Source organism: Callospermophilus lateralis, chromosome 10, assembly GCF_048772815.1.
Source record: "Callospermophilus lateralis isolate mCalLat2 chromosome 10, mCalLat2.hap1, whole genome shotgun sequence".
NCBI classification, from domain to species: Eukaryota; Metazoa; Chordata; class Mammalia; order Rodentia; family Sciuridae; genus Callospermophilus; species Callospermophilus lateralis.
In genome coordinates, this window is record NC_135314.1 from 46,819,374 (window position 1) to 46,830,414 (window position 11,041).

The 11,041-nt window shown below is 35.2% G+C and overlaps 1 protein-coding gene across 1 annotated transcript in view; it reads left to right on the forward strand.

The window, feature by feature from the left end:
* Il1rap (interleukin 1 receptor accessory protein) overlaps positions 1-7,883 on the forward strand; it is a 132,264-nt gene extending 124,381 nt beyond the window's left edge. Inside the window, exon 11 of the mRNA XM_076868049.2 lies at positions 7,165-7,883. Coding sequence (XP_076724164.1) covers positions 7,165-7,883 — 719 coding nt within the window. The remainder of the gene's footprint in view (positions 1-7,164) is intronic.
* Positions 7,884-11,041: the final 3,158 nt, after the last annotated feature.

The following is an 11,041-nucleotide window of genomic DNA, read 5'->3' on the forward strand; positions in this document are numbered from 1 at the left end:
CCTGAGTTCCCTCAAGCCCCATGCTTTTGGATAGTTCTGGGCCAACACTAATCCCCATGGTGTTTTCTTTCCCAGTTGTCACAGATGAGACCTTGAGCTTCATTCAGAAAAGCAGACGCCTCCTGGTTGTCCTAAGTCCCAACTACGTGCTCCAGGGAACCCAAGCCCTCCTGGAGCTCAAGGCTGGCCTAGAAAATATGGCCTCTCGGGGCAACATCAACGTCATTTTAGTGCAGTACAAAGCGGTGAAGGAGACGAAGGTGAAAGAGCTGAAGAGGGCTAAGACGGTGCTCACGGTCATTAAATGGAAAGGGGAGAAATCCAAGTATCCACAGGGCAGGTTCTGGAAGCAGCTGCAGGTGGCTATGCCAGTGAAGAAGAGTTCCAGGAGGTCTAGCAGTGACAAGCAGGGGCTCTCCTATTCATCCCTGAAAAATGTATGAAAGGGAAAATGTAAAATAGTAACGAGAACCAAGGGTACTCCTGGGAGGAAGAGCCCCTCCTTTTCCTTTCCAGTTTATGGTTTGATAGGCAGAAACAAATTCTCAGCCTCCTCATAGGGATAAATTCAGAGTGACTATCTGGATGGCTGCTTTGCTTCTCAGGCATGACTAAGGTTTAGAATGATAGTGTCAACAGTATGTTCCCAGTCTCTGATATTCCTGTGTTCTTTGCAGGTAAAGACTGGGTTCAAGTGAATCTCCTCTTTTACATCCTCCATCCCTGCCCCCCCACCTCAAATCTTAACCTTATAGAGCAGCTGTGTCCGTGGATTTAAAAATCCCTTTACGAAACGTTACTTGTTGACGGGTATTATAATTTTCTGAGTAGAGTATTTTTTATTTTATTTTTACTCATCCATTAAAAAGATAATCAGGGCCTACATCTATTTTTTTCTGAGGATAAACAAGCTCTTTTGCTCATTTGGCTGTTCAATACACCACCACAGCAAGACCGACACCCACTTAGAGGGTTACAAAGCAATATAACTAAAAATGTGTCGGATGATTGATTTAAAGGGCATGATGCATTTCCTCTTACTATATCACATTTGCCCTCATCTCAGGTAATTGATGTTACGTTTATAAACTTGAAAAATATATCATAATTTTTAATTACCGTAAATCCTTGATTATCTTTGGATTGATTCATATTTATTACTCCATCTCCCTCTCTACTTGTATCAATCACTCAGAATTTGTAGGTTAAAAAGAAAAAAAAACAGATTTTCAGGTGGCTCTATACTTGGTTCAGTCTGAAAGGCAACTTCTAATGGTGCTAATGGAGAGCAAAATGCTTTTAGGGCATTTCTAACTTGTGAAAAGAGTGCAGAACAGGATGTTTAGCAATTTGCCTTTTAATCCAACCTTGCTAATGTGAAAACTAGGAAAATGATTTCTCCTCACTTTTTTGTGTCTCCTCATTGTAATGTGTGGAGATTAGGTTTAGTAACCTTGACAGTTGCTTTTAGCATTAATATTCTAAAAGAATTAATTGTACTTCCTGTAATTTATTCACTAGCACAGGTAATACCTTGATCCAAATAAGTCCATCTGAAAGGTCATTGTCAATAAAACTTTTCTGGTTGGTTTTTAAGTAAAATTTTAATGTTCTTCAGACTTGGAAAAGTAAAACTAAGTGCAGAGTTTACAAAGTAGATATCTATGTTACATGTAGAAAATGTATATATGTGTATATATATATACACACATATAAGTATACATATATATAAATATCCACACACATTAATTTTATATGCTCGTGTGTATATATATCCACACACAAATTGTGTATGTGTGTATATGTATGAATCCACATGCGCATGCATTATCTATGTGTGTATACATACACACACACACATATGCATGTGCTCATCTTTAAACAGCCATGAGTACGATATTACAAACCACTATAACTCTTGTCCAGTTTTTAAATTATGTTTATACTGTAATGCTTTTGTGTTGGTGTTGTCAGTTCATTAATATTATTTGTGAATTTGCTGCTCACAGAGTGGTACTTGTCATTAGTTCTTGCCTTCCCTACACTCATATAAATAACTTATTACGGCTACAGCTGATCTGGGTTGTAGTGGACTCTGTTGTACACAGAACTTCTTTAGTCACTGCTAAACGGTAGCCAGTTATCTGGTATTAATTGATTTTCTACTATATTCCTAGCAGACATATTAAGAAATTAAGCTATGCTAATCGTAGTGCTCAACTATGTAGACTTTTAAGTAATAAAAGAAAATAAATATACCTATAAATGAGTTTGGAGGATACTATGAAACACAATAATTCATAATTTAAGGAGGCCCTTATCCTAGTAGCATGAATTTTATCATGCAATTCTAAAATTGTCTTCTATATATAAGCATCCTTTATCAGTGTTAAAGTCCATAATACATAATTTTTCTACATAGAAATTATTGATTACTTTAAATTGAAAAAAATATTCCCCTCTGGATTCTTGACTATAAAGCTATGATATGGAGTCACTCTTGGAATGAATATTTTAGCCTTTTTAATGCTTTTTCTTATGATAAATCATAATTATTCCCTCTGCTAACCCTTTATTTACAAGACCAGAGGAGAGTTGACTCTGGAGTAGCTCTTAATATCAATTATTTTAGGAGCTTTAGGTCAACAAGGGGTGGTCTCATTCCCAAGGGGCCATTTTCTTGCGATGCTGCATTTTTTTTTTTTTTTTTTTTTTTTGCACTTTGGGGCTTCATATTTATCCTTAACACCATAGGGGCCCCTGGAAACTCCTTGGTTTGTTTTTCTATTTATATTCCTATCTTTCATATTGAGTTTTTCCAAATGCTATAATATAAAGCAAATCAAATCTAATTTGTCTCATCCTAATAGAACTTACTTTAAACATGTTTTCTATTCTAGAAGATGCCCATCTGAAGGATATAGGGACACATACTTGTAATTTAGAGAGCAAGAACAAATAATTTCTATTATAAAGTTTTAGATCAATGACATCAGTACCTTCTGCACCCAGGTTAACAAAGAACCATGCTATGTAGAGTGTATAATTACACAATCCCATACAATTTATTGAATTCTCTTTTGTATTGCAGCTTAAATGATTCTTAGGATTCTAATAAAAAAGCACTCCATTGTACTGGGAACAAAAACATCACTCCACTTGTTAATTACCCATTTTCTTTCTATAGGTTTTAATATTTTAAGATTATCTTTTTAATTTTATTCATGAAATTTTGTATTTTCCATTTTTCATTTGATTTGTAAATTTACATATTTTTAAAATAAACCATTTATTTTCAGCTTTGAATTTTATTTTGTGCATGTGTTTTATGTCTTTATTTTCATGTTAAGCATAAGGAATAAGAATTAAAATGATCAATTATTGCACTATAAAAAGAAATGAAATCGTATTTAACTTTCTTTCTGAGAGATATCTGAAGATAGTGGGAACTTCATATCAACAATGTGATATACCAAACATGGGAATGTGTCTGTATATGTGTGCATGTGTATACAGTGACAGAGGGATACAGAGCATGGAAGGGGAGAGAGAAGAGAATTATTCTTTTCAAAAAAACCACAAACATTCCTTTCGGTTCAGCTTAGAACTTTAAAGCTTACAGGAATTTCTTACCTTTTAAACTTTAAAGCAACTTTGGCAGAAGAAATTAATGCTGTGCGTTAATAGATGATAATTTGAACCAAAGATACATTTTTCTCACAAACTTCAAGTAAATAAGTGAAAAATATTTGGAAATGCATTTTCTTTTGTGTTAATAATATTAAGCCCTTAGGGACAAGACTGTCTTCATGCTAAAAAGAAAAAATTCCCCATTTCATCATTTATTCCAATAGCATTTATTGAGCCCTATAATATCCTCTGTACTAGTTAACTTTGTAAAAAAATTTTGCTGAAGTATTTTCCTCTTGCAAACCACTCCCCAAAGGGTAAAGTTCAAATCAATGGATCAAAGTTACAAGGAAATAGATTTCAAATCAACTGGAAACAACTGTATCAGAGTTAAACAATAATGAAATTCCCTATCTTTGGACATGCTAGCTGTCTCCTTATAAGATATATATAAGTAGAGACTTGATTGATTCATATTAGAGTTTGTATGTGAAATTTCTATATTGGATAGGTGGAGATAAGTTTTAAGTTGCTTTCAACCAACCCAAAAATATTAAATGACCTCCTAGAACATAGTGGTGACTCTTTGGAAGATTCAGTATCAACATTTTGGTAGCCTCATTTACTGAGCTATTACCTTGTTAAAAGCCTCAAGATACTTTCTTCAGTCATTCACTAGTGCCACTAGATTTTTCACACAAGTAAATTTGCAATGTGGTGTGAGATACACATTCAGCAACTAGCCGGTCTTATTTCTCTGTTTCTACCCATGTGACATAAAGTAACTTTAGCAATGAGCTAGGAGGTTATTTCAACATTAGTTTTGATCTACATTCATTTTAAACTAAATACCCAGAATTTCAAACCCTATTATCCTCATCAATCCAGGTATCAAAGTGATATTCTAAAGTTAGTATCAGGAATTGATAAAAATTCAACAAAATTGGTCCATATATTATTTTAATAAGCACTAGACATTGAATAATAATTTAATCATATGAGCTGTTCACATGACTACTGCATGCTAGACATTTGCATATAGATACCTCATTTGTTTTACATTTCTACAAGTTTTCCCTTATCTTATGCATTTCATAGCAGGATGACCTTAGATTCAAAAATATTCAGACTAAAAACAGACACTGGAAAACCAAGATTTGGATTCAGATCCATCTTCCAGATTAGGTGCACCTTTTTTCTACTGTACTTCAAGTTTTACCAGAGGGAAAAGGAGGGGGAGAGAGAGAATAGAATGAGAGAAGCATACTTGTCCACTTTTATCCTAACCAAAGAACAAACTTCAGTCATAGTTTTCTTCTATGTAAATTCCAGAGGGAATATGACTTTAAAAGGCGGGTGAATCCTTGAGTGTGGTAGAATTCTGGACCAGAACTATGTCTTCAACTCCAATACAGTGCCATAAAAGAAAACTGATGTCACACCTCACTTTTTTTTGAGTCAAACAGAATAAACAATCTAATTTAGTAATCCTTCTTCAAATAATTTTTACCATTAAAAATGATAATAGCGTCCATCTTAAATATATGAAGGTTTCATAATATGGAAGGTATTTTTAAAATATGCAGTGAAGGAGGCAGCTTTCTTTAAAGTACCAAGTGAAGAGAATTCTATGTATAGGCCAAGCCCCCTCGGAGAAGCATCTCCACTCTCAGTCCTCGATGTCTGGAATTCTGCCACTCATATCTTTATTTAGCATTGTCCTTTTTCAAATGTAAATCCCTCACTTTCTGGAAGGGGAATATATTTAAAAAAAAAAAGAAAGAAAGAAAGAAAACATAAGCCCTGAAGACAAGTTTTTAGAAGATCTAAGACAGTTTTACTTTCAACTGTGGTATCTCCATTGGAAAAAAAAACTCATATTTTCTTAAGGTAATATTTTGAAATAAAGTATACCATACACACAAACACATACATAAGTGCACACACCATTTGTGGAGTTTGCCCAAATCCTCTACACAAGCCATGTTGTCTTAAGGTTATTTTGCATTTCTCATGAACCAGAAAAAGCAGTAGACTTCCCACTCTGATATTCTCTAATTTATTGGATGCAGCTTCAAGAGAGCCTAAGTAGCAAGCAGGAACAAAGGAGTTACCAATACACACACACACACACACACACACACACACACACACGTTTTGAAGAGAAATGGACATTTAAATTTGTCTTTCAATACCCAAAATTTCCAAAATAGCTTTTTTTTATTCTTGATAAAAACAGTTAAATGTCAAAATTTGAGCACATGTCTTTGGATTTTCATTCAAATTCATGTTAAATGCACTGATTGGAAAGGATTAATGTACTTTGGATCCTATCTCTTCATTCCCTGTCAAGTTCATTAAGATCAAATTTACTGCAAATTTACAGTTTGTCATGACAAACTGAAAAGTCTCTCAAAAAGTGTGGGCACAACCTCAGTCTGTCTTTGGCACGTGATTTCAGAGTTGTCTATGGCTATAATTCACACATTTGAAGTTCCTTTACTTAAGATAATCGCATTGTATAAGTTCCCAAATCTCACAGTGAGTTAAGAACTGCATTTATTTGAAGAAGTTTCCTTTGGGATCTGTCCAAATCTACCTTAGCAACTTTAAGAAATGAATGCTTTGCCAGAACTATTAACTAATTTATTGATTTTTGTCTATTATCATTATTTTTGCTTCTTCTTGATTATAAGGTCAATTTTTACAACACACACATACACATACACCAACACACACACTTACACACAAAGAAGAGAAGGAAGGAAGGAAATAAATCTTAGTTGATAATAAAATCAGTACTGTGTTCAAAAATATTAAGTACCAAGGGATATAACTGAGGATCTTAGGAAGTGGTAATTCCAATTGGTCTTTACTAATCAGACTATGTCAAGAACATTTCCTTTGCTATTCAAAGTGCTATTCTTAGAAGATACATATAGAACTGAATATTATTCAGAGGAAAATGATGAAAGTGAGAAAGAGACTGGAAATTATGTCATTTATGGAAAAAAAGAGAAATCCTAAATTTATTTAATCTACAGGTAAGAAGAAAATACAGTAACATCACAAAAGTTGTCAAACATTTGAAGATGTCAGATCTAAGACCATCAGATGAAACTTGCAGTTATGAAGATTTCAAAAGAAGCAATAATCTACACAGCCCCAAATTAACTGGATTTTAGAGATGGTTCACTTAATTTCTGAACCTTTTTCTGGCTTTTCTTTTCTAATAGTAAAGAAAGACTATTCTAGAAGGGACTACTACAAGTAGGGGTTTTGCAATGGGGACATATTGAATTCAAATCCTTCCTCATCCTTGAAGGTAGCAAATCCTTTGAAACTATTAATAATAAAGGTACAGATGACATTCCTTAATTTCCTGACTAGGCTGAATAGGTGGATTATTTAGCACTGAGATCCTATATTTTCAAAATGTTTGTTCGTTGCCTGTCCTTTGTCAGATGCACAGTGATGTACTGGGATGTATAGAAGTTTTCACGGACACCGTGCCATCTTTTCATTTTCCTGTAGATACAGTGGAAGCAGTTTTTGATTTCATTCAGAGGAGCCGAAGGATGATTGTTGTCCTGAGCCCAGACTACGTGACAGAAAAGAGCATCAGCATGTTGGAGTTTAAACTGGGTGTCATGTGCCAGAACTCTATTGCCACCAAGCTCATTGTGGTGGAGTACCGTCCCCTTGAGCATCCACACCCAGGCATCCTGCAGCTGAAGGAGTCAGTGTCCTTTGTAAGCTGGAAAGGAGAAAAGTCCAAACATTCTGGCTCCAAATTCTGGAAGGCCTTGAGGTTGGCTCTACCCCTTAGAAGTCTGAGTGCCAGTTCTGGCTGGAATGAGAGCTGCTCTTCTCAGTCGGACATCAGTCTGGATCATGTTCAGAGGAGAAGAAGTCGTTTGAAAGAGCCCCAGGAGCTCCAGAGCTCAGAGAGGGCTCCAGGTGCCCCTCCTGACCCTGGCACCTTGTCCAAGCACCGAGGGAAGCCCTCTGCAGCCTGTCGCTGCTGTGTCACCTACTGTGAGGGAGAGAGTCACCTCAGGAGCAAGAGCCGGGCAGAGATGCAGACGCAGCCCCAGTGGGAGACACACCTCTGTAAGCCTGTTCCCCAAGAGTCAGAAACTCAATGGATACAAAATGGCACAAGATTGGAACCCCCTGCTCCCCAGATCTCAGCTCTTGCTCTTCACCATTTCACAGATTTGTCCAATAACAATGACTTTTATATCCTATAATTACTGTGTGGGGTGGGTGGTGGCTTCTCTCTCTACCAGTCCTCTTTATGTCATGAAGCTTAGGGAATGACTGACATTTTTATCATCTAATGGACTATCAGATGTATATCCCTTTTATTGATTTTTAAAAACTATTTATTTCTAGGAGACAAAAGACCTGAAGGACCTGAATCCAGAGTTATTGCCTCTAACGGCCTCAGAAGAGCACACTCTTCTTGGGTCCTAGAAGGTCAGTATGTGAAAGTTGCCTAAAGTCTGAACCTCTATCTTGCCCAAAGGTTTAAACCCAAGCTAAGATTTTAAATATGTTTCCTTTGAGTTAGTTGATTGATCTTAGTTAGGCGTACTTGGACTATGACACTGTAGGGTGTACATTTCCCCAGGGAGCACCATGGGAAAGAGCTGGTTCTGGTGAAAGTTGTAGGACAAAGTTCCAGAGAAAACCTACAGCACTTTTTTTTTTTTTCCCTCAAAGAACCAAACATACCCAACCAGGGATACATGGTGTTCTCTGTCTCACTGTAATCTAGTGTGCTCTAAATTTCCTAACATTGTTAGCATCAATAAAGTTATATTTTTATGTCATTTCATTTGTACTAACAAATTTTTAATTTCTCTCTTCCCTTCTACCTACTCTGGCTTTTGTATTCAAATCTGAGGAGTATTCCATTTCAGAAAATTGAGATTAGGTTTAGGGAACAGAAAAAACTGAAGTATCCCTTTTGTTTCTTCTGAGGTGTATAGAGAGAAATCTGGGAAAGTTCCAAAAGACAGTGAGAAAGTATTTAAATGAAATGGGATTTTACATAAAAATCTATTTTTTTTAAAGTGATAGATGATGAAAAACTCAGTCTTTTAAGGGATTTTGGGGGGAGTTTGGTGCCTGAATTCCTTCTTCGAATTCAGAATTCTGAGAAGGGATGTTAAATGCCAAGTGCTTATAAGAATTAGAAGATAAGGAAAAAATAAAGCGTGGCTAGACACAAGCATAATACAGGGACCATCTATCCATGAATAGGATAGAGGTACAGAAAAATATTTATTTTCGCATAACAATAAAAGGCAGGTGGCACTTGATTTTCAAGTTAGGAGCATGATAGGGAATCCCTGGGTCTGCAAGTAATTGAAGAACACGTATTTTATATAAAAGGAGTAAGCTTTTACTCAGCTCCATTTGATTGCTGCTACTTATTTAGCCCTGTGTTGTCAGATTTTGCAGTTTTTTTCAAGAGAAACTAAAAATCTAGATTTTTGTATATACTTCCAATTATGGAGTTATAAAAATAAGAGCTAATCAAAATACATCTGGGAGACATATTTAGCCTGAAGGTTACTAATTTATAATTTCAGAACTAAAGTATTCAGCCAAAGAACATATGTCAAAATTGGGAATCCAAGTGTCCTAGACAATACTGGTACTGGGGAATATAAGCTGGCCCTAAGGATGTAATAGGGAATGTTTATCCCCTCCCCAAATTGAAGACATCTGGGCCCTCAGAATAGGGCTGATCTGATCTAACATTCAGCACAGGAGAAAAAGCTGAAAAACAGTGTGTCTTTTATCTGTTATATAAAGGTTCCCTGCCTGTTGGGTTTACTGCAAGAAAACTAGAAGCAAAAAAAAAAATCTGTAATTTCTCAGTGGAAGCATATCAAAAAGATCAAGAGACCATACTAGCCATGCCACCTTTCAATACAGTTACCTTCAATACCTTAGTCCTGGCTGCTAGTGAGCTTAGCCTAATGAGTGTGGCCTCTCCCAATCAGTAACAGAGTAGTGGAGAAAGGAAAATTCTAACTTTCTTGAAGAGGGAATCAGAAGATCATTTCGGTCTTGAAACAAGAAATTAGAAGGTACTTTCTCTGAAGCTAAACAGATGAAGGCCCTCCAAAGTAAATGTGATTTACCATGTAAATTTTAATTCAGAAATGACAGGCCACCATAACTGTATATTCAGAAAGAAATGCCTTAGCACAACCAATGATCTGGTTCTATATTACACCCCTTCTTGAAGAGAGTAATCCATTCTTGATGTACGTTTAAGGATCCGAACTGGGAAGACAGACAGTGGTTTCTCTCCATTTATATTACTATGGGTAATATAAATGGTTCTAAATACTCTGAGAGAAATCCCCAATCCAGAGTTAATCTGATCAATATAATATTCCCAAACTATAAAATATCTTTGGAAATAGGTAAAAAATTACTTTTGTAACTTACCAATTATTTTTTAAGGGGATAAAACTAAATGCAAGAACTAATGGCAGAGCATGGAAATTAACATGATCTCTTATTATATATAGCCATATATTTTTGGCACTCCCAAAGCTAAATTTTGGTTGGTATCAATTTCCTTTGACAATATAAGTACTGCAAAAGTGGTATAAAGTAATAGTTTTGTACATTAGTTATATAGGGATAAAAAGATAATGGACAGTATTTTACTATATGGAGAAAGTCTAGGAAATTATGCTATCATTCCTTGATCTATCATGCCACAGTTGAATTTGATACTCAGGGCCATGTACTTCAATGAGGCATATGATGATAGGCAAAATTTTTTCTCATGAGCCTTAAGTATCCATAATTGAAATGACATAATTGTAGACTAAATTAATATATCATTATTAAGAAATATAGCCTTTTAAAAGCATAAATTGAAAGTCTAATAGAGTCCTATGTCTCTCCTTTCTGTTTAATCATGGTCTCTTCAAACTTTAATCTCTTAATGAAAACTTAGAAGATATTAATTTCACTGGGTGTTGTGGGTATTGAATAGTATACTACAAATTTATTTCACACAGATCAACTATCTTTTACTTTCATAAAATACTTTGAACAGTTGAGAACAGAAACCTATTATCTAGCTTAAATGATAATCAGCCAAATAGCGAAAGACTTGGGTTTCTACCTCAGCCTTCTAATAAGGTATCCAGTGCCAATGCTAGAGCCAACCCTGGAGTATTCAAGTGGAAGTATTTATATTATGAATTCACCAAGATGAAACTACTTCAGAACTATAACACATTAAAATTTTAAAAATCAGTTAATGTAAACCCTATGCATGGCTAATTAAATGTTTTATTAAGTTTGTTGTATTGTTTGACCTTTTCATATTATGATTCTATAGAACTTAATTTTTACATGTTGTTATTTT